The 25,618-nt window shown below is 39.8% G+C and overlaps 1 protein-coding gene and 1 long non-coding RNA gene across 2 annotated transcripts; both read left to right on the top strand.

Annotated features, from left to right (window-relative positions):
• The first annotated feature begins 1,883 nt into the window (after nt 1-1,883).
• LOC140580840 (uncharacterized) lies at nt 1,884-6,563 on the top strand. The gene is made up of 5 exons (XM_072702479.1): nt 1,884-2,008; nt 3,330-3,387; nt 4,077-4,166; nt 4,479-4,655; nt 5,228-6,563. Exons 1-5 carry the CDS (start codon nt 1,997-1,999, stop codon nt 5,494-5,496), a joined length of 606 nt encoding a protein of 201 aa, XP_072558580.1. The 5' UTR covers nt 1,884-1,996; the 3' UTR covers nt 5,497-6,563.
• A 6,744-nt stretch (nt 6,564-13,307) lies between these two features.
• On the top strand, nt 13,308-14,875 carry LOC140581031 (uncharacterized). Its single transcript, XR_011984119.1, has 2 exons — nt 13,308-13,499; nt 14,506-14,875. It is a non-coding gene; the product is annotated as an uncharacterized lncRNA (long non-coding RNA).
• Nucleotides 14,876-25,618: the final 10,743 nt, after the last annotated feature.

Genomic DNA, 25,618 nt, shown 5'->3' with positions numbered 1-25,618 from the left:
CACCCAACAGCAGAGGCAGATGAAGCAACAATTCAACCAGTCAAAACAAGCCAGGGTTTAAGACATCACCACCTCGGTCTGGGTCAGTGTCTGTAGGCCCCCAATTTTAAAATCTCATAAAAAATATGGAAATGCTGAAGTGTGATGGATGACTGTTAGAAGAATTGAAAAGGCGTAATCCTGAACTGCATGTGCCGATGCCAAAAACGTATACGCTGGCAGCAGTGTGGGCAAGGAGGGATCAGCTGGCAGAAGAGCTGAATCGTCTGTAGCCTGGTAAGGAATCTCAACTGTGCGATGTAGAAAAATAACAGCCCTGTTGCCGTTTATTTGAACATTTTAAAACACCTAAAAAAAACTGTAGGTTCTGTTTTTTTTTCAACAAAGCCAGCACTTTTATTCATATTTTTGAACTGCAGACCCAAAATTAAAATACAAAAAACACAAAAGCATAATTAAGTCCCCGTTCCCAGCCGCGGTGCTCAGTCTGCAGCGAGCTCCTGTGTTCCCCGTCTCCTGAAACCATTATACCGCTTTTGGCACTGAGTGGATGATCTGGTGATGCCAGAAGACGAGGACACGCTCGCTGCTACCTCATCCCACGCCTGCTTCACGCCGAAAGGCTCAGGTGGAACAGTGGAGCTCCCGTAGATGATGTGGGAATTGATTGGCTGGGTCCGCTGGGGTTGTCAAAAAAGATTACCAAGGAATAAATGCAACATTGTGTCAATGTTATGACTGCATTCCTGTGTGATTCATTCTAACACAAAAGCTATGTTATCATACTTCTTTGCAGGGGAAAATACCCCTGGGCCAGGCTAAAACTACTTCAGATATGCGGTGAGTAGTGTGATCTGGTAAGAGTTGAGATTTGGTTAGCCTTTTACCTTCAAAAGCTATGCAAAACATCAGCGTCTCATACGTTTTCATATGCCAGTAGCAGTATGTTGACTGTCTGGCCTACGAATAATTTCCTATTTGGGTCACCAGCAGGTTCCCGCTGTTACCATTGAGTCCAAAGTGCTGCCCCTATCGCCCAGCCAGGACATACCCACTTTATCTCTAGACACTTAAACAAGCTGTCTTCATAATTAAAGGTTATACATTAAACTCATTTATGATTTATGAAGACGGCTTGTTTAAGTGTGTAGGTTTATTAAGATTTATTTGAATCAACTTGTTAACTTTAATGCTTGAACAATTTAAATTTTGTGAATCTAAACTTCATTGTCTTAGTAATGTTATAAAAAATATATGGTACAATTGAATACTCAAATGAAATCTGGAATCCTGGCTTCTCATTCACACCTTTGTGAGCTATATATGACATGACTTGTTTCCATCTGATTTTTAAAGCATTAAATCAGACAATGTCACTTTTTCTATATAGTGGGGTACCTGACGTGTACTGAGAAGTTGATATTTGCCTGGCACAGAGAAGTTTAGGATATTAAAACGGTCCCCCTACAGGCACAATCGTGTCAATACATTGGGCTGCGAATCATTTAAGGTGGGACCGGAAAATCCGAATAAATAGCTGCGAATAAGGAGCCAACTTCAGCCTCCTTAAGGATTTGACGTCACGTGAAAATTATAAACTGGCCCGCCCAAAGCCAGTTGATTGACAGCTTGGCCGTAAAAGCAAAAAGTAAAAGCAATAGGAGAAATGCAAAATCAATAGGGGAAAAACAAACACAATAAAGAAAAGCATTTAACTTCTTATTATTTTATTTGCAGTTGTATTTATTTTGCTGTGTTAATCAACATTTATTTTGTTATTCTTTTACAGATTTATTCTTTTTATGGTACTACTGTGACTCCATAATGAAAACACCCTTCAGCTTGCTATTGCTAAACGCCAGCTTCAGTCAGCGAATAAAGGGGCTGTGAGTCACCAGCAATCTTCTACGTCGCCTTTTCCCACCCATTTTACTTTCGCTTTCGTTGATGTGCAACCAAATGAGGAAACATTTAACGATCAGGAAATAAAGCAATCATGGACAATCAGGTAAGCAGCACGCGACATGAACTATAGGCATACAGTACGGAAACAGCAGGCTGTTATTCTCCATCCATCCATCCATCCATCCATCCATCCATTATCTATACCGCTTTATCCATCTGGGTCGCGGGAGCCAATCCCAGCATCATTGGGCGAGAGGCAGGGTACACCCTTTAAAAAAGATTTTAAAAGTGTTAAAAAACCTTAAATAAACTAATACAAATAAACTACAAAAAACAACCACCTACATTTTATCTTATAAAGCCAATATTATTTGGTTTCACGACTATCTGAATAACTATAAGCCGGATAACAGATTCATGGTTTTGAATTTTCTTACGGAAGTCTGTAGAGGACATGCATAATCTTTTTTTTCTTTTCGTTATCTCGAGATCACGACTTATTTTTCTCGTGATCTCGACATAACCAAAGTCGTTTTCTCGAGATCACGACTTATTTTTTTCTTGTGATCTCGACATTAACCCATGTCACTTTCCCATGATCTCTAGGTTTAGTATTATCATCATGGACTAATGCATCAGATTTTAGGCCTACTTTGATCGTGGACTGTCCCAATCATAATCATAATCAGAAGGCTTTATTAATCCCGGAGGAAATTGCTCACATTGCGACTGCACAATCACATATAAACACGAAGGCAAGATACAATACAATATAAGTATAAAAATAGGAATGAACTGTAAAACAAATTACGGCACCGTTAAACATATACTAATAATTTAAATAAAAATAAAATAAGATAGAAAATCTCTGTACAGGAATCTAAAGTACCTTTGTCCAAAAGTTACAGGAAAAGTAAATAAGTGTATGTTGCACAGTAAAGTAAAAGTATGTTGCACCAATATCATAAGGGGTTATATTGCACTTGTTTGTAAAACCAAGTTAGACTTCAAACTGTGGGAAAAAGTCGAGATATATTGCACCGAATCATGGATACGAGGAAATAACACTGTCTGTCGGTGATAGAAAATTGTCATATTAGTGTTCGTCATTTGAGAAGGAGGCTCAGAAATTTGCATCTATGCCGTCAGAGAAATTATAGTGAACCTGAAGGAGTAGTCAGTTTCATTACCAACCAACTGGAGAGTCTCCATGGTTACCGGGTGATGTTTGAAAGATGTCGGCTTAAAAGAATAAGAAAAAATAAGTCGTGATCTCGAGATAACGACTTTGGTTATGTCGAGATCACGAGAAAAATAAGTCGTGATCTCAAGATAACGTAAAGAAGAAAAAAAGATTATGCATGTCCTCTACAGATTTCCGTAGTTTCTTGTCAACGAATAATGTTTCACTTTCAATTTTACAGGATAACAGGCCGAACTGGCGGAACCAAATCGGTTATATTTTCGTATGCATAATTTGTGGTAAGTCTGCTGCAAGACACTATGAGCTCTAAATATGTGTATTTGAGCTGGTACAGCATATGTGACACGACTGACTGAAATTAGAAACACAGACAGATAGATAGACACACACACACACACGCACACACACACACACACACACATGTAGGGTAAGCATATCCTTATGGGGACCGCTCATTCATTTCAATGGGAAAAATGCTAATGCTAACTATGACACACACACACACACACGCACACATAGACAGAGACAGTGTTGCACATGGGCAGCCGGAGGTGACGTACCAAGGGGCTCCCAGGTTCCATGTGCCCTGGCATTGTGCTGTTGATTATACTTATTTAGCATAAAATTTGCTGCAAATACACAGAAAGGTGTCGCATAAGAAGTCTTGTAATGAGTGCGTATTTAGAGAAAAAAAAAATAGTTTTTGCACTTGAGTGACCAATTTCATTAATAAACTGAATAACAACACATTTTATGAATAAGATTAATTTGCTTGCATTTAGGTATATTGTCTTATTTTAGGAAATCTTATCAAGTACAATTTTCCTTCTGCACTGGCAGATAATTTTGCTAGTTTTAGGCCATCTTGTCTCAAAACAGAAACAGTTTATGAATGAATGAATTTGAAAGGCCATTTTTTGCAGTGTACTGCAATTGATTCAAGATTTTTTTGCATTATATTTTACAGTTGCTTTTTGGTTGCTTGACTGTCTGCTCCCTTGGTTATCCTTCCTCTTACGTGAACTGTATTACATTCTGACCTCCTCCTCTTCCTCAGGTAAGCGGTGTTGCTGAGGATTAACGTCTATCATGTGAATTGATTCATTTTCAGTCAAAGTCGAGAAAAATATTATGTCTGTGCCTTTTTCAAATAAATTCCAGATTTTACTATTATATCATCTTCTATTGAACTGTAATTAAGTTGTGATTACTGCATCATATTTTGTTTGAGGTGGAGAACACTTTAACACATACTGTAGGTGCATGAATGACAGACAGACGAAACCAACCATTCTGTAGAAAAGTTTCATGTATGCTTCCTGCTCATGATAATCATAACTCATCTCTAAGTTCCATTTCTCTTCCCCAGTAAAAGTCCACATGCTGGCTACTGGAGAAACTTTTCAGACCCATGAAACCTTCATGCAAAAGCTGAAGCTGCGGATAGAGCTCTGCAGTGCAAAGAGCAGCAACGTCATCCTGCTCTTCTGTCCTGTTGTTTCTCGGATTGGGACAGACATGGAGGCAGCAATGGCCAGAGTTACAGGTGAGACAGGATTCAGTCTCTCACTGCTATTTGTCATCTTTGCCCTGAACTGCAGTTGGTAGCCAGTTATTATGTATTTAATCAAAGCTGCCTTTCCTGCTAAACACATTAAAATCCATCTGTATCTGCTAATCCTGAATTTATCAAATTGACCATCTCTCAAATATGTAAATTAAGTCTGGCATGTTTCAGATTTTTGCAGATATTCCATATTTTAGATGTGTAATTTTTACTGATCCAGGGGCAGGAAACAAACATTTAATATTGGAGGTGTGGGGATGTATTGGTACCACCTTGAACATTTTTATAAGTAAATAGTTAAAACATCCCCAGATATATGTGAAGCATCTAAGTATACAATTCAATGTAAGCATGTGGAGGCCGTAGAAAACATACTGACATTTTTGAGAATCCAGCAGCCCCTTCCTTCTCCAGACAAACAATGATCTTTTTTCCCTGCACATTTTGCTTTTTAATTTCTCTCACAAAATAAGAGATGGAATAATCCATAGAAGAACAGCAACATCATCCATGGTGTACATGTTGACCTGTTTGGTTTCTTCCTTCCACAGAAGACAAACCTGTCATCCTGGTGTTCATGCACCACTGTCACGACCCCAGTCACATGAGCAACTCCACAGTGCACTCCAGTAGCAAAATAGTTAAATCCGTCGACTGTGCCTTCCATGAATCACATGGGCTGTTACAATGCATACAAAACGAAGAGGCTGTTGCCGAGGTGCGTTCGACGTTGCAGACGTACAAGCAAACAAACAGACGCTGTCCAGGGGGAGAGAGAATTAAAATAAATAGTGTGCGGCCATACTACACCCGATTTTAATCAGTTCAGATTTAAATTTTGAAATTTGAATTTCATCATGTTTTTATATTCTTCCTGAATTCTGCCCTGATTATAATTTGCTAACAGTGTCTGTCTTCAAATCATTGACCAAGAACATTGGGGCATCTTGGGTACTATATTCCTTACACTCACCAAACTGAACTTTTAGGTTGCTGATTAATAATTATTGGCAGCAAACATGGTTAAGAATTAGTCTTGGGGACCAGAGTGTTGCAGATTTGGGTCCCAGTGGAGATCAGTATAGCATCACTGATAACTATGTTATGATATATGAAAGGGGAGCCTGTTGAAGTCACCTAAAGTGTCTATAAGCAAGGTAATGATGTCATTATGGTGCTGAGGAGATTAACTCTGCAAGTATAATATTTGGGAAACACCCAGCATGAAATGACACAAACTGATGAAGGCCGTGTGCCAGAATGTTTGTGCTATACCTACGTTGGACCTATAATATAAACACCGTCAGTCATCTTACCATCAGGGGTGGTATGATTCACCGATTCCCGTCGGTGCACTGGCATGAAAGATTGCCCAGATCTAGAAAGTGTGCGGCAGATGCGATTTGGCATGAACTTGGGATGCATCATTTGTCACATCTTTGCATTGGTAAAATCTGATTTATCCATATATAATAATTAGTGGAAGCCCAATGCCTTTATCATTTACATATGTATCATACTGTACAGTACCATATTGAATTGGATAGCATCATATTCTTTTGCATCACATTGTATCGCATTGAATCTCATTGTATCGAATCAAATCATGATCATGTCCAATCACACTGCATCTCAATAGGAGTGAATCAGATTGTATCACATTAGTAGTTGCTTCATATGTACCTTTAATGTAACAGATCATTGGCAATGCATCAAGCTGTGTATCGTATCCGGCTCAGTGATGAAGATGCACATCCCTAATATGTACAGCCCTTGTATATAATTGTGGTTGTGTTAAGGTTCATATGTCACTGTAAGGAGGCTAAAAAAGCCTAACTGTAGTGTGTTTGATCAAACAGGAAAAGTTAATAAAGGTATATAAATATTTGCAGTCTGCATTTGTGTTGATTTAAGTGATTAAGTGTTATGGAGATCAAGCTTGAGTCCATGACTTGAGTTCTTGGCCTTGTGTTACACGAGTAGATTTATGTTGGTATCTCCACTGAACGAATAAGAAGCACGCGATCATTAAAACTGCTGTGAGAAAGCAGGTCCGTAACAGAAATGAAGTAGCCCATAGCTCTTGGTGTATATCTGATTGCAAGTTGATGCACAATCTAACAATCCTGCAGTCGTACTTCTGGTCATGAAAACAGATTCCTGCTGGAATGTGGTACACCACACATTGGATTCTTTAAAGTATATTACATTTCAGAGAAGTGCAGGCGCTACAAGGGAAATCCCCTGATTGAGGCAGATCCCCATCCCAAAAGAAATAAACTAAACTACAGCGTTATTAATGAATCCTATGGTATAATCACTAGGTCCATGAAGATCACATCTGTAACAAGTTCACTTTTATAGAAGATGGGGAGGACAGGTTCATTACCACTAATCTGCTTCCTGTTTGCCCAGTTGCAGAAAATTCCATATGTTGTCCTTCATTATCTGTAGACACTGCAAATACGTGACGTTGGAACAGTGGCGGCTGTTGACCAAAATTTTTAGTAAAGCAAACTCTAGACTGATCTGATCATGTATTAGTCATTACTATAACTATTATAGTAAATATTAAAATATCTTTTACACTCCAGTCCTAATCATTTTCCATTGCTTGTTAATTTCAGTCAAATGTAGCCCTATTTTGTCTATTCACTCAACTTTCAGTTGTGTGACTATTAACTTGATTAGCTGAATGTCGTAAAAAGTGTTTCTGGCAAAAAGTTTGGCCTCCAAAGGCCAAATTGGTCAAAAGTCGTATCAGGGAAGACAAATTCATTACCTATAATATTGTCAGTCAGTGAGCACCACCCATCACAAAACATACAGTGCATTTAGAAAGTAGTCAGACCCATTTGTCATGTTGTAGCTTCATGCTAAAATCATGTAAATTCATTTTAGTTCCTCATGAATCTACACTCCCATACCCCATAATGACAGCACAAACACAGAATTATTGAATTTCTTGCAAATTTATTAAAAAAGAAAAACATATCAAATGGATGTAAGTATTCAGACCCTTTGCTCAGTACATAGTAGAAGCACCTTTTTGAGCTAACAGAGCCATGAGTCTTGTCACACCTGGATTTCGGGATTTTCTGCCACTCTTCTGTGCAAATCCTCTGCAGCTCTGTCAGGTTTGATGGGGAAGATTGGTGTACAGCCATTTTCAGGTCTCTCCAGAGATGTTCAATTGGGTTTAGGTCAGGGCTCTGGCTGGGCCATTGAAGGACATTCATGGGGTTGTTCCTAAGCCACTCCTGTGTTGTTTTGGCTGTGTGCTTAGGGTCATTGTCGTGTTGGAAGATGAACCTTTGGCCCAGTCTGATGTCCTGAGCACTCTGGACTAGGTTTTCATCCAGGATATCTCTATACTTTGCCGCGTTCATCTTTCCTTCAACCAGTCGCCCAGTCCCTGCAGCTGCAAAACACCCCCACATCATGATGCTGCCACCTCCATGTTTCACTGTGCGGATGTTATCGGGCAGGTGATGAGCAGGGCCTGGTTTCCTCCGCACATACCGCTTAGAATTAAGGCCAAAGAGTTCAATCTTGATTTTGTCATACCAGAGAATCTTATTTCTCACAGTCTGGGAGTCCTTAAGGTGTTTTGCAAACTATGTGGGTTTTCATGTGTCTTGCACTGCGGAGAGGCTTCCGTCAGGCCACTCTGCCATAAAGGGCTGCAGTGATGGTTGTCCTTCTGGAACTTTCTCCCATTTCCACTAAGGATCTCTGGAGCTCAGCCAGAGTGATCTTTGGGTTCTTGGTTACCTCTCGCACCGAGGCTCTCTTTTGAGATGTAGGTTGGTCAAAAAAGATAAAGCCTTCAGCAGTTATGCAGAACATCAGCTTCTTGCTGATTTTCATATGGCAGTATTTTCCAGTAGCACCATTGTTATGTCCACATACTGGGTTTTCAGTGATGCATTGAGTGAGCGTTGTTCCACGGTGATGCACAGAGTTTGCGTTTCTCGATCGTGCTGCAATCATGTTATGCCTGAGTGATAGGTATTGTATTGGTTGGGTCTGTTGGGGTTGTCGATCTTGTAGATGCATGCCAGAAAGTAAAAGGTGAAAATGCTAGTGTGATGATAGGAACAAACAAGGACTCAAATGTAGACCCAGAATAAATGAACCAAAAGGTTTTAATGGCAGGCAAATTCAGGGTCAGGCAATGAAGGTCCAAAGCCAGCACAGGCAAAAACTGGAAGGGTCAGTAAAATAGGCAGAGGTCAGGTGAGGTGCAAATAGAGATCAGGGGCTCAGGCTAACTCAGAGTCTTGGATTAGAAGGGAATCAGGAAACAAGGAAACAGATAATCATACAGGAATCACTCAAACTCGTGATACAAAACAGGTACAGGTACTTAGGAAACGTACGGAAACACGTGAAAAAAAAGGCTGACGGAAACACGTGAACTCCACAAGAGAGTCTGGACATGACGTTATGCAAACTTACGCCATGGAGGCAGTACCAGATATCACATGATCTCCACGCACAGCCTGGATTTGTCAGTGGGAGAGTGTTTAGCTTTGTCGAAAGAAAATATTGGGTAGAACAAGCAACAACGGTAGCATTCGACCGGTGATTTTTTTTTCTTCTTCTCCAAATTTAGCTTTAAATTGAATACTTAAGCTTAGACTGACTGTGTCTACTGAAAAAGAAAAAAAATATTTATAAATTTATAACTACATTTATAAATAATTGTCTTTTGCGCACAAGTTATTATTTGGAAGGAACAGGTTAGCTGCGTATAGCCGTCATGTTGTAAGAGGTTTATTTCAGGACGCCGTACTATGTTTGCTAGACCTGGCATTAGGGTACAGTAAGATACAACAGCCTTGTAATTAATATTACTGGAAGGAGTAAATACAACGCTGCCGCGTACTACTTTGACATTAAGGCTGAGGTATAGTCCGTGTGAATAGGCGCCAAGAACAATACTTTTTTTCTTCATTATCGGTAGTCAATAATAAAACAGGTATACACAGGTACAATAAATACAATAAATAGCTGTCAGTAATGACAAGAAATGTTAGGAGAACTTGGTGAGGTGAACAAATCAACAAACCGAGTAAAGTGGAAAACATAGTATATCTTGACGCAACCGAACCAAACATGAGTGTCAACGATGTTAAAGATGCACAAAATACAGCCTGCGTGCAATAAATTGTGACCAAGTTATATAAGTTATGTAGTATTTTTCATTATTTGAATATGATTAGCAAATTGACGGAATATAGGGTTATACATATTAATATTGACACTGATGTTTTGTACGGTTGCGTTAAGACAGATTATGTTTGCAACTTAGTTTAATCGGTTTGCTGATTTGTTCACCTCACCGAGTTCAACTAACATTTTTTGATATTACTGATGTCATGCGATAAACGCGGAAGCAGGCGAAGGAAGCCGTGAATATGCACAAAAGGGATTTATTTTCTGGGGTAACACACATCAAGACACGTGAAGTTAATGACCGGACTGGGGAAACGAACGGAAACGCGGACTAAATACACTGGACTAATGACAGCAATCAGAAACAGCCGTAAAAAACAGGGAATCCACATGAGGTTAACGAGGGGGGCGTGGCACGGGAGGATTGGCACGATCGGGGCGTGACAACTGACACCTATTGCATTTACCCACATAGCAGACAGGTCTGGCCCAGATCTGGCGTCAAGCCGGCATTGCTGGCTGAGTTCTGGCATGGCAAGTGGTATGTCAACCAGATATGGGCCAGGTCTGGCAATGATGGCACTGTTTACATTATGGCATGCCAGATGTGGCCCGATTGTGGTTTGGTCTATGTGGCCCAGGCACATAGAAGACAGGTCTGGCCCAGATCTGGCGTCAAGCCGGCACTGCTGCCCAGTTAGCAAGCACATGTGGGCCGATTCTCGCTGAGTTGTGGCACATTCGGTTCACTGTCAGCAACGGTAAAAAATTGCGGGCCGATTGTGGGCCTAGCACGGCGACGATTCTGGCTGACTGTCGGCATTTTTAATCTGGGTCAGAACCATTCTGAGCACGGCGAGCGATTCTGGCTGACTGTCGGCATTTTTAATCTGGGCCAGAACCGTTCTGAGCACGGCGAGCGTTTCTGGCTGACTGTCGGCATTTTTAATCTGGGCCAGAACCGTTCTGAGCACGGCGAGCGTTTCTGGCTGACTGTCGGCATTTTTAATCTGGGCCAGAACCGTTCTGAGCGCGGCGAGCGTTTCTGCCTGACTGTCGGCATTTTTAATCTGGGCCAGAACCGTTCTGAGCGCGGCGAACGATTCTGGCTGACAGTCGGCATTTTGCGTGTCGGACGACTTTGGCTGACAGTCATCCATTTCAGCATTGGTAACATGATTTGTGTCGTACCTAGCCCTCACCTGGCGTAAAATTCTGGCCTGATGTCAGATAAATATTCTCAAAAAAATTCGAACCAGAACTAGTCTTAACATGGAAGATCATTCTGACTACAGTCTATAGGAGGGGTCACCAACATGGTGCCCGTGGGCACCAGGGCGCCCCCAAGGACCACATGAGTTGCCCACGGTGACTGTTCTAAAAATAGCACAACTCACCATTGAGCATGGCATCTAAAATTTAATTTTATCCTGTTGATATTCTTCTTTAATCACATTTGCATTTATATAGATTTGAAAATGGCAATATCTAAAAGAAAGCATTTAAAACGCGTTTATTATACATGATTTAAGAAAAATGTATCAAACTGGTAGCCCTTCGTAAGGCTCAGTACCCGTGAAGTAGCTCCCAGTTTCAAAAAGGTGACCCCTGGTCTTAGTCTATAAGAACATAAGAAATTTACAAACGAGAGGAGGCCATTCGGCCCATCAAGCTCGTTTGGGGAGAACTTAACTAATAGCTCAGAGTTGTTAAAATCTTATCTAGCTCGGATTTAAAGGAACCCATGGTTTTAGCTTCCGTTACACTAGCAGGAAGAATATTCCATACTCTAACTACACGCTGTGTAAAGAAGGGCTTCCTCAAATTTGTTTTAACATGTTCTCCCGCTAATTTCCACTTATGGCCACGAGTTCTAATATTTAGACTAATACTGAAATAGTCATTTGGCTGAACAGCATCCAGACCCGTTAGAATCTTATAGACCTGAATCATATCCCCCCTTAGTCTCCTTTGCTCAAGGCTAAACAGATTCACTTCCGCTAACCTCTCCTCATAAGACATTCCTCTAAGACCAGGAATCATTCTCGTTGCACCTTTTCTAAGGCAATATATATGAGGTTCTCATTTCATTATGTTGTATATGTAAATCTGCAAGATGTCACCTGGGTCTGTTCGAGCATTGGTAATGCTTTGTCCCATACCTGACCCTCATCTGGCATAAAATTGTGGCTGAAGGCTCTGCACTCTATTATATCATAACCACTGTCTGTTTGGGATAAAGCCTATACTAAAGATCATGAGAAACACAATAAAGGGCCAATGGCTGACATACAAAAAGACTGCAAGCACCAGCTGTTGACATAGTACAGTCCCACTGATATGATAATTTTTTTGTTTAACATTGAAAAACCATTAAAACTTATTGGATATATTTTGTTAACTACGGTATATCGTCAATCATTATTTTTCATCTGACATGTTTACTTAAAAAAGGAAAAGTAAAAACAAATGAAAACATTAATTTATCTTCTCTAAAATCTTGTCTTTTAAAAATATAAACCCGTTTGGAATACTTTGTGTATCGGTCTTTGACAGTTGATGTCACACTCGCTAAAGTCGCAGTGTATTCTGGGTCGAATCGCCATTTTGCAGGTATATAACTCAAGAGCAAGCGTTTGCATCCGCCTTTATCCTTCGAAAGATGGGATACTCGTGCTGTCATACTAAATCACAAGGCAGAAAGGTGGACCACAACATAAGATTTTTTCGGATTCCCACTTGGAAAAAAGGATATGGACGGCAGGTAGAGGAGGTGTTAAATTATTCCATGTATTATTATTTATTATGCATTTGTAAGGCTGTCTACATGATTACAGTTAACTTCATCATATAATTACTAATAACTTAACTTGAACATAAGAACATAAGAAATTTATTGAAGTAGCCATTTGGCTGCATCCAGACCTGTTAGAATCTAATATGCCTGGACCATGTCCCCCCTTAGTCTAATTTGTTCGAGGCTGTACAGATTTGTTTGCAACTTGATTACAAGTTAGCGTACCTTTGCAGTGACGATTGTGTTGTCGCAGTCCTGCGTTCGAAATGTGAACAGATCCTACACCCAGCCATTGATGAAATGTCCGTGGGCTTCAAGAGATTTATAGTTCTTGAACTGTTCATATGTGTAAGCGCTGATACCATAAACAAGGTAGTTTGTTATATCCAGAGATGAAGTTAGAGGCAACAATGTCGCGTCGGAATTCCATTTTTTTATGTGAGATCATACGGATCTATATCGCTGATTGTTGACAATTTAGCCAAATACTGATCCCTGGCGTCCTTCGTAAGTTTTTCTCTGTAAGGAATTTCTCGTTCTGCTTTTTCTTCTCCATTCTTCCTAGTGTTTGTGTCCGCGAATACCTTCAAAATGGCGAATGGGGGCGTGTCAGACAGTGCAGACACGTGACTGACAAAGACCGATAGGGCTTTTCTATTGACCGTTCGGTATTTGATCATCTACGCTGAACAACCAATCCTGAAATAAGTGGGCGTTAACGTTTCAGTTTAGACCAATCAATGTCCTTTAGACGTCACTGCAACTTCACCGGACTTTGAGGCTGTTGACGGCGTCGATCGACTTTAGATGGCTGATTCAGTTTGAATAATAACGAGCGAATTGTGGTAAGTGAAATATTTCAGTTACGTTTAAAGTTCCATTTAACCTTTTTAGTCAGAGATTTTAGCTTAAGATTCTGTCGGAACGGTATGTTGGGAATGATCGTTCATTTTAAAAAGTCGGTTCAAACAAGTCACACGCCTTGACATATTATTAAATACAGGGCTCTCGAGTTTAAATCAGATGTTTAACGTTAGATTACATCTACAGAGCTCTCAAGTCTCACGTATTGTGTGTGGGACACACGCATTTAACACAATAATCTCCCACGCCAAACGACATTTCTCTGTCTGAGAAGTGATAAAGCTCGCGCCACAGCTAATCCAAACCTGCACCTTCTATTTTTTTCTTTTCATGGGGGACATGTCACTTCAGTCCACTGCTCCTTTGTTGCTGGTGATATCTGAAACTTGTTTAGTTAAAAATGAGCACCGCAAGTTCCAATTTACGACTTTGTGCATTTAATTCCTAGTGATGGAAATATATCCTTATATATATATATATATGCGTCTAATTGATCAATCGACAGATTTATCAGTTATGCATGATCATAAGTTGGTAAAGTTGTGTGTCATATTAAAGTCACAGTAAAAAAAAAACAGGGATGAAATTCATATGGAACAATCATATATTCTGTGCAGTATTGGATATAGCAGCCTTCTGGACAGTTACAGTTCAGCAATGAGTGTTTTTATGTTAGATCAGAACAGATATTACATTTCAGATTGCATACATACAGTATATGCATACAACTTTGACGTGTTGTGAATTAAATGGTGAAATTAACAACCCTGTTTAAATATTGTTTACTTGTTCATGATATTCTGTCATGGACATAATGATTCATATCTCCTTATTTGTGTACTACTGTATGTGTTTTGGAATTGTTTTATACTATAAATGTTGGGTGCTGTCTTGATCTTGATGGTATGATTTATGTTCTATGCCTTAGAAGCAGGTGGCATTAATAGTTTTGTGTTGTGTGTTGTGGCTGCAAAATTCCTTAACTAGGAGTGCAACGGACCAGGAGGCAGAGAAAAACATTCAAAGATGGCTTCAGTTGGCACCTGACAGGGATGGAGGAATGAAGGAACATGCAAAAAGGGCAAATGACACTTAATTCCATTGTTTGTGATGTATTTACTTGTTTTGTATTTGGATTTTTTTGTGTGTGTTTTTGACCACCCAAATTTCACATTTTATTAACCAGTTTTACAGGGCCATGTTCTTAGATATTTTGTATGTTGTGAAGTGCTTTAAACGCCTCATCTGTCTGTTGATGTTACAAAGTAAAGTGTAATTAAATATCAATCAGTGGTTTGTTGAAAAGCATTTATATGTTGTTTATAGTAAAAGTAAAAATAAACTTTATTGATATCAATTGTGTATCCATTGTGCTTTATGATGTCACTGGGCCTGTTATGGCCCAAATCAGAAAATCCATGTCTGGGCCGTCACTGGGCCTGTTGTAGCCCAAATCAGGTAGAACCATGTCTGGGCCATCACTGGGCCTGTTATGGCCCAAATCAGAAAATCCATGTCTGGGCCGTCACTGGGCCTGTTATGGCCCAAATCAGGAAGAACCATGTCTGGGCCGTCACTGGGCCTGTTATGGCCCAAATCAGAAAATCCAGGTCTGGGCCGTCACTGGGCCTGTTATGGCCCAAATCAGAAAATCCAGGTCTGGGCCGTCACAGGGCCGTCATTCTTTGCGGTATCTGGGCCAAAGGAAAATGAATAGTGTGGGCCAGATCTGGCCCAAAAGAATTTTGCTATCTGGGTACTGTACCTGTTTATCATAGTGTATTATTATCAGTGGCGTGCACAGACATTTTGGGGGGCAAGTGCTCCAGGGGGAAAAAAGGGCACTTTTTGCATATGTGGAAAACCTTTTCTTTTTATAATAAAAAAAACGCACAGGTTAAATGCAATTTGACTTTTATTTCAAAACATTCTCTAAAAATCAAAAATCACACCACAAAAAGATAAAATCTGTATCCAACTCTAAACTATATACATACATATTCACAACACAGTGCGTAAATGTCTGCGAGCATCGCTGAGTCAGTAACAACCAGTTAGGCTAAAGACTGCATCTTTAGACAGTTGGACGGTGTTCTAACTTTCTCACAGGAGACACCTACTAAAGACAGTCAAAGACATTAATTTCAATCTTACCAAAGTAGGACAGTAGTTGACGTTAGTTATGGAAAGGCTAATCCACAAAAACGGAGAAACGTCCATAATTCTATTATTCATAATCATGTCAAGGTTTTAGGTTTTTCTGCAGTTCCATAAAAAGTGTGATGTCTTCCCGTCACTGACTTCAGTTTGAAAACTTTGTATTTATTCACAGATTTCCGTGAGATCATCCTAAAATTTGTAACGAAAAATGGGCTCAAAAGAGCCCTCTGCCTAACGGCATGTAGCCTATAGCATAACGTGATATTTTCAATAGTGTATGCAAAAAGGTCGGAATTGATGGAGAGTGGGGTTGCCTAAATGGTTTAGGTTACATTTTAAATGTGTCGTTTTTTTGTTTATCCATATGGATGGATGGAGGGGGCAAGCTGGCAAAGTTTGTCATGTGCAGTTTCTGACAGGCTACTTCACAACAAAACAATTGCAGGTTGGTCTTAGAGGGCAAACAGAATAATTTCACTCGATTCATGGGTTACCTGACTGGTTGGGAAGGGAAAGAGCTGCCGTGTTGTCCGCCGTGGCTCCCAGTCGCTATAGTTAGCCTACTATGCCTACTCCAAGTAGTCCTATGTCATGCCGCTGCTACACGCCTCACAACAAATGAACTGCAAGCGTGTTCACGTGACACGGTGACAGTGAAAAAGCGACAGGGTTCGGGTGTCTTTGAAGAAGGGGCACAAATCAAGCCATTATTTTCACACCTTTTTAAATCGCGCAGCTTTAAAAAAAAAAAAAATCACGTCTTTCAAAAGGGCACTTTTTTGGATTGAGGGCAAAAGGGCAAGTGCTTCAGCACCACCTCGTCTCTATCTGTGCACGCCAGTGATTATTATTATGATTATTGTCATGTCGCTTCACCTCTGTCGCGACCATACACACGGACTGTATAATTCAGCCTTAATACCAAAGAAACAGTTTGCAGCATTAAAAAAATGGAGTTACTTGTTGACTGTAAATGAATGGCTCTCCAGTTCGATTTGTTTAGACGCTGAGACATAGTTTTGGTAGACATAGTTTTCATATTACTCTCGGCCTCAAACACAGAGTAAATTATCATGTGCGCACAGAATAACTTGTGCGCACACGATTTAAAACCCTATGGGAATTCGGGGGCTCCGTATTAAAGTAAGAATTTCACACGTTCCGAAATAATAAAATTAACATATGCTATTAACGTCCCTTCTTGTAGAATTAAAATACATTATTAACGTCCGTTTCCAATGTTAAATATAATTTAAATCGATCAACAAAATAATAAGTGTATACTTTAAAAGACTAGATTTCTGTTCGTTCGAGTTAAAGTCTGGGTTGTGTGTGAGGGTTAAGGATTTGACATCACGTGAAAATTATAAACTGGCCCGCACAAAGCCAGTTGATTGACAGCTTGCCCGTTAGAGGAAAAGTAAAAGCAATAGGAGAAATGCAAAATCAATATGAGAAAAACAAACGCAATAAAGAAGCGTTTTTAGCTTCTCATTATTTTATTTGCATTTGTATTTATTTTATTATTCTTTTACAGATTTATTCTTTTTATGTCACTACATAATGAACACACCCACAGCTTCCTATTGCTATACGACAAAGAATCCGCGAATAAAAAGCGAACTTCAGTCAGCAAAAGAAGCAGCTGCGTCTCGGCAGCAATATTCTATGTCGCCTTTTACCCAACATTTTACTTTCGCTTTTGTTGATGTGGAACGACATGAAACACACCTAATTTGCAGCCTAAGGAAATATTTAACGATCAGGAAATAAAGTCAAATAAATCAATCATGGACAATCAGGTAAGCAGCACGCGACATAAACTATATAGTCCGGAAACGTCAGGCTATTATTCTTGCTCAACTTAACAAAAGCAAGAAATGACAGCATTAACCTATCGCAGCGAGGGCAAAAGTGTTAAAAAAAACCTTAAATACAATCAAAATTTCGGCAGATCGTACGTAACAGCGTAAAAAGAAGTACGTCCAAGCAGTGTAGATCGTAGACCGATAAAGCCAATATTATTTGGTTTTACGACTATTTGAATAACTACAAGCCAGATAACAGATTCTTTGTCTTGATGTTTCAACGCGTAATATTTCACTTTCAATTTCACAGGAACACGGGCCGAACTGGCTGAACAAAATCTGTTATATTTTAGTATGTATAGTTCATGGTAAGTCTGCTGCAAGAGACTATGAGCTCTAAACATGTTTTTGTATTTGAACTGGTACAGCATATGTGACACGACTGACTGAAATTAGAAACACAGGCAGATAGATAGACACACACACATGCAGTCACACACAGACAGTGTTGCACATTGGCAGCAGGAGGTGACGTACCAAAATTAACCTGAATTGGGGCTACCAGGTTCCATTTTTCCAGATAACTTTGCCAATTTTACGCCATCTTGTCTCAAAACAGAAACCGTTTATGAATGAATGAATTTGGAAAGCCATTTTATTTGCAGTGTACCGCAATTGATTCAAAATGGCATATATTTTACAGGTGAGCTTTTGTTGCTTGACTGTCTGCTCCCTTGGTTATCCTTCCTCTTACGTAAACTGTATTACATTCTGACCTCCTCCTCAGGTAAGCGGTGTTTCTGAGGATTGACCTCTACCATGTGAAATGATCCATTTTCAGTCAAAGCCGAGAAGAATATAATGTTCCTGCCTTATTCAAATAAATTCCAGATTTTACTATTATATTATATTCTATTGAACTGTAATTAAGTTGTGATTACATCATGTTTTGTTTGAGGTGGAGAACACTTTAACACATAGGTACATGAATGACAGACAGATGAAAACAATCATTCTGCAGAAAAGTTTCATGTAGGCTTCCTGTTCATGATAATCATAACTCATCTCTAAGTTCCATTTCTCTTCCCCAGTAAAAGTCCACATGCTGGTTACTGGAGAAACACATCAGGCCCATGAAGCCTTCATGCAAAAGCTGAACCTGCAGATAAAGCCCTGCAGTGCAGAGAGCAGCAGCGTCATCCTGCTCTTCTGTCCTGTTGCTTCTCGAATTGGGACAGACATGGAGGCAGCAATGGCCAGAGTTACAGGTGAGACAGGATTCAGTCTCTCACTGCTACAGTATTTGTCACCTTTACCCTGAACTGCAGTTGGTAGCCAGTTATTATGTATTTAATCAAAGCTGCCTTTCCTGTGAATGAAAACACGTTAAAATCCATCTGTATCTGCTAATCCTGAATTTATCAGCCAAATTGACCATCTCTCAAAGATGTAAATTAAGTCTGGCATGTTTCAGATTTTTGCAGATATTCCATATTTTAGATGTGCAATTTTTACTGATCCAGGGGCAGGAAACAAACATTTAATATTGGAGGTGTGGGGATACCACCTTGAACATTTTTATAAGTAAATAGGTAAAACATCCCCAGATATATGTGAAGCATCTAAGTATACAATTCAATGTAAGCATGTGGAGGCCGTAGAAAACATAGTGACATTTTTGAGAATCCAGCAGCCTCTTCCTTCTCCAGACAAACAATGATCTTTTTTCCATGCACATTTTGCTTTTTAATTTCTCTCATAAAATAAGAGATGGAATAATCCATAGAAGAACAGCAACAGCATCCATGATGTACATACTGACCTGTTTGGTTTCTTCCTTCCACAGTAAACAAACCTGTCATCCTGGTGTTCTTGCACCACTGTCACAACCCCAGTCAAGTGACCAACATCGAAGTGCTTCCGTCCAGTAGCAAAATAGTTAAAATCGTCCACTGCGCCTTCCATGAATCACAGGGGCTGCTAGAATGCACAAAAAATGAGCAGGCTGTTGCCGGGGTGAATTCGATGTTGCTGAAGTACAGACGCATCGCAGAGGGAGAGAGAATTAAAATTAATAGTGTGCAGCCATCCTCATACACCCGATTTTAATCAGTTCAGATTTAAATTTAAAATTTGAATTTGTTCATGATTTTATTCTCTCCCTGAATTCTGCCGTGATTATAATTTGCTAACAGTGTCTGTCTTCAAATCATTGACCAAGAACATTGGTGCATCTTGGGTACTATATTCCTTACACTCACCAAGCTGTACTTTTTGGTTGCTGATTAATAATTATTGGCAGCAAACATGGTAAATAATAATTAGTAGAAGCCTTGTGCCTTTATCATTTACTAATGTATCATACTGTACCATATTGAATTGGATAGCATCATATTCTTTTGCGTGACATTATATAACATTGAATCTCATTGTATTGAATGAAATTGTATCACATTAGTAGTTGCTTCATACAGTATGTACCTTTAATGTAACAGATCATTGGCAATGCATCAAGCTGTGTATCGTATCCGGCTCAGTGATGAAGATGCACATCCCTAATATGTACAGCCCTTGTATATAATTGTGGTTGTGTTAGGGTTCATATGTCACTGTAAGGAGGTTAAATAAGCCTAACTGTAGTGTGTTTGGTTGTATTAGCTGGTTTTGATTTATCCCCCCATAATATACGCCTATGCCACAATGTCCTCCTCTCTAGGTTTTCTTTTTCAGAAGAGATTCTGCACAACACAGTCTCCTTGTTGGCTAGTGCATCCAGTTTGACAATTATTATCCAGCATTTTGTCAAACAGATACATGGTAAAAAATAAGTGTGGGGCAGCAGAATAAAGCCTAGGCTGGGTCCGATTGCCGGGGCTGCATCCTCCGAAGGTGTAGCCTTAGTAGACTGCGTTCTTCGGGGGTTCAACGGAAAGCATCGTCAAATGGGACATTGTTTCTTTTAATTTTATTTGTATTTATTTTTATATTATTTCTCATTGAACATTTTGTTATTCTTTTACAAATTTTTTTTTTTTTAGTGCTGTCAAACGATTAAAATTTTTAATCAGATTAATCAAAGTGTTGCTGTGGATTAAATTAGATTAATTACGATTAAATATCATTCATTTTTAATCTATATTAATCGCATTTCATTTTGCATGACCAAACAGACTCATGTGTACCCAACAGCAGAACCCTAAACCCACATCCAGCACAGATCACATGGCACAGACTGCCTAGTAATCAACCCACGATATACATACAATAAAACCAAACAAAACAAAGAAAAAAAAACTAGCCAGCTGCTCCTGCTAAACTCCACTACCAGAGCCACTAAGCCGACTGGCTAGATAATACACAATACAACCTCAGATAGAAGATATTCAAGCAATACCAGGGAGGTTTACATTTAGATCCTTACAATCATCGACCCGTAATTCCACCTTACAAACCCCTAAAAAACAGCAGTTGACCCCGCAACTCAGTGCCCCATTCAAACCAAATAAGTAAACAGTAGCAATAGTCTGCCTGCAGATCCACTGAGAGTCACGTCCACTGACACGCAGGAAGTGACATCACGTCCACTGACACGCAGGAAGTGACATCACAGATCCACTGAAACGCACAGCCATAGATATCTTCTATGATACATCAATTGACAGGCAGATGAGATCACAGATCACAGAAGAGGGAGTGATTCTTGCGAATCCAGCACACGGCACTGCAGAGGTCCCTCATGATGCGCGACTCCTATGACATTGGAAGTGAATATCAGTGATCGAATAACTTAATCAGGTGCAGCTGGTAGTCAACAGGAAAAGCACCTGAGAAAAATGAGGGACACACACACACACAACCCAGACACACCACTATTACACTTTGTAGAGCAGTCAGTCACAGCTTGCCCACCGGAGAGGCTCCAAGTTCGCTTTCAGCAGGTGTGAAGCTTCCTCAGTCCAAAAGGCAAACCTCTGTCCATGTCTGAGTAGTACAAGTACCATGACTTACATTGAGATATTGAAACATTAAGTCTTGGTAGTGTATCATCAATGGTGTCATTAATACCCGTATATGCAAAACCTCTCCATTAGCTGAATGCAATACCAGTGATGAATTAATTGAATATCAACCTAAAAATTACAAAAATACAATATTCAGCCTCCCTGCTGGGCTTCACTCAGTATTCTATATCTGACAGAAACCTCCTTCACTGCAAAGAAAGTGCACTTGATTCTGCATCTGAATGCATCTCAATGTAAAACACAATGCTTTACATACATACTTTTCCAGACCACTGCTCATCAGTTAGGTACCACCATTTCCTTATCTTTGGCATGTCAGACTGAATATAAAAAGACAAAAACCAGGCATTCAGAATGTTTGAAAGGACACATTTCTTCATATAGATATCAATGCAACATTCTACAGCATTGAAGAATTTCTACAGATGACATACCTTGGAATGAAATTCCATTCTTTGCATGTGAATCTACATGCATTTGGGCTCGTAGTAACGTTGTCGGTTTAAACATCGTTACTGGGCACAAAGGGCAATGGAAACGATTGCAACAGTTAGCACATCTTGCTAACCGAAGCATGGTATTTCTTTGCCAAATTGACCTGTGCATCTGTTGGTCAAAATCAAAAACAAAACACAGTGAAAACGATTGTGTATGCATTTATGGGCTTTTGAAGGAGGGAGATTATTTGAATACAATTCAGCAACACAGCGATTTGAGTCAGGCTAACTTACACTTACTATATATATATATATGCATTTGAGCGGCATGAAAACACCATTCAACTGATCAGAGTAATCCGCACATGAAAATAAGTTAAACTATTAACTGAAAGTAGTAACAACCTAAGGACGAATTGTGTTTTATAGCAGCCAAACAATAGCGAACAAAAAACCATTCCAACACTTCTAAACATGGAAAGCAAAGAAGTCCCCATCCTTCCTGAAGAACTAATAACTAAACATATTTAAATAATTAAAACTGTCTTTACAATTCTACTTTCCTTCGCAAATGTCATGGTCAACACCACAAAAACCGCAATTAAACAATGGACGCGCTACCACCGCTCGTGAGTAAAGTATTGTCTTGGAGTCCACCAAACTTTATGCACGCTTCGGTGGAACTACAGTGACGTAATTTCCGGGCCCTCAGTGGACTTCCCGCGTGTCAGTGGATGTTATGGTGCGTTCGTTTTTCTCTCGGAACTCGGAAATTCCGAGTTGAGTGACATCACGTCCGACAATCTCCCGTTCGAGCTACCCACATCTCGGAACAAACATGGCTGCCTCCATGAACACGTTGCTGTGTGTTGTTGCTTTATATTTTAGCAGATTTGGAGTTTTCCAAATGGAGAAAATGGAGAAATTAGATTTTTCCGAGAGACAAACAAGAAACACGAACTAGTCAAACCACATTAAAAGCTTTATAAAATATTTTAGTACATTCATAGCGATATTCTGTTTTCGATCAGTAAACAAACTACAAACAAACCAAGTCGCCATGTTGAAATTACGTCACAGGGGCAACTCGGACAACAAAATCTGGTCCGACTTCAACGTCATAAAAGGGGCGTGTTTCCTACGGGAAGTGACGTTTTTCGTGACGGAAGAGAGAAATAATCGAACGCACCATAACTCTCAGTGGATGTCTGCTGCCAGACCCTTCTCAACAGTAGCGCTCCTATGCTGCGCATTCAATACGCCCACCGATGCTCCATGAAACCAGTCAGTAGCCCGGCTGCCTTTCCTGTGCCTGTTCCTTTTATCCCTACCCCATCATCAGCGCATGCGCGGTCATTTCGCTCCAGCTACATATCCAACCCTAATAGGACGTAAGGTGAAGCAGCTTTTCGTTTCATTCCGTTCCCATATATGGGGCACTACATTCTTTTTATTCCAATAAAAGGATCAATTGGTATAGAATGAAAAAATAAGAGTTCTCCATGTATAATCCAGCAGTTATTTTTTTACAAGTGTATAAAGTTGGCAATAGTCCCATCCTCGCGTAATCATTTTTTAAAGGTGAGAGATGCGGCTTCACGTCACGTGCTTGCCGCTAGACCAATGAGATGGCATAACGTTGGAATGACATGTAAACATGGTCCAAGATGGCAGCGCCCTTGTCGTCACTATCGAGTAGCGAAGAGGATGAAATTATTGTCAGACCTCCACCAAAAGTCAGTAAAAGGGTTTATAAACAATGCTATATGCATCTCACGTCCATAAAAAAAGAAGAAACGAAGGATTTTACACGCACACGGTGGGATACTGTTGGAGTCACAACTCTGCCGAGGTCCGTTGATGAGAAGAGATTCACTGCACAGTCGAGGAGTAGTTGCAAGTCACCAGTTTATTCTCTATTCAGATTGCAATCAGGGAGCGACCATCTGACATACATTCAGCATGTACAGGAAGAAGCTCAAAACATCGGTATCAGTCCTGTACGTTTATAGGCCTTCTGGGGTGATGCCCCCCCCCCTCTTTTCAGTACTTTCCACCTACAGTACGTGACCACAACAGATTTTGGCTTTTGCTCTAGTTAGTGTGTGTGTGCATGTTCCCAGAAAAGAGTAAAAGTTAGTGTGTGTGCATGTTCCCAGAAAAGAGTAAAAGTTAGTGTGTGTGCATGTTCCCAGAAAAGAGTAAAAGTTAGTGTGTGTGCATGTTCCCGGAAAAGAGTAAAAATAAATTGTCAGCTATATGATGGGTTCCTGTTCTCTTACTGTCTGGTACAAGATCAGTTCCCCTGGTTCCCCTGCTCTCTGCTGACAGTTCCTGATTTTTCCCATCTACATGGTGAGATCACCTCATCCAAGTATCGGTTCCCATGTCTATTTTCTTCATTGGGTTAGAGGCCATATACTTATACAATTATTAGTTGCATTCTTAAATGATTAACCCTTCAATACATTTAGAAACTGCATCAAACGGTGGCTTGACTTGCAGGGTGAGAGTCAGAAAATAGCAGAAACATACAAACATTGTCTAGAAATCGAGTTTGACCGTGTGCCCGAAGACGCAGGGTTTCACTCCACTTGCTACCAGCGTTTTATTGACAAAAAGCGCTTGGATGCGGCCGAGAAACGAGTTTCACGGCGCCCTGAAGCTGGTGATGATCATAACACAGACCAGTCTGTGTCATCGGGAAATAGTATTTCGTCAACGTATTGCCCAACAAAAAAACTTAGGTCCAGTACCGGACTGCCGATAGCTTGTTCGGGTCCTGTACTTCCTGCTTTGTGCATAATTTGCAAGAAAACGGACAAGTACATCACTGTGGCAGGCAAACGCCAGAAGGACAATCTTTCACAAGCGGAGACGCTGTCGGCACACAAGCACACGTTTGAACTTAAAGTTATATGCCATATGCTGAGAACCATAACTAACTTTCAAATACATCAATATTTACATTACATGTACATTATAATGTTTATAGTGCAGTCAGTTGTTGCATACACATATGCATGAACAGTCAGAACTGTTATGTTTTTTTAAATACATATTTATTACAGGCCAGTTGCTCAAAGCAGCTGAGATGAAGGAAGACACTAGCGTTCTTGTGCATATTAAAGACAAAGACTGTGTCTCTGGAAGTACGATATCACAAGTCCTGTTACAGACAGTACACCAGGTCTACTGGAACAAACACACAGACCTCAGAAGAACAGTAAGTTGTTATATTGCATTTTAAAATAATTCATAATTGATTTGAATGATTGCTAATTTGAAAAGAAATGAATCATTAATCTACATGGACCGCTTGTTACAATAATTCAGCATAATAAAATGTCTAGTCATTTGTGAGGGCAAAAGAATATTTAAAATAATTTATTGTTATATATAAGTATAAGTATTTTCTTTCTGAAGAATAAAAAAAAACTCAATTGGTTTGTCAGTTGCTTTTAGTTTGTACATGCACACAATATATGCATTCCAAATATAGAAGCCAGTGTAATAGTTACAGAACATAAAATATTTGATGCTTTTAATAGAAATGAGCCAAGCTATGATGTCAGCTACAAGATCTTCTCTGAGAGAATCATCCGCCATCGAATAATTGTAAACCAAGAGGTGATGACAATGACACGGCTAAGACGAATGTTTTTAAATCTTG

The sequence above is a fragment of the Paramormyrops kingsleyae genome, chromosome 19, assembly GCF_048594095.1.
Source record: "Paramormyrops kingsleyae isolate MSU_618 chromosome 19, PKINGS_0.4, whole genome shotgun sequence".
NCBI lineage: Eukaryota > Metazoa > Chordata > Actinopteri > Osteoglossiformes > Mormyridae > Paramormyrops > Paramormyrops kingsleyae.
Note: the sequence above shows the minus strand (reverse complement) of the source record. Positions and strands in the feature narration are given on the sequence as shown.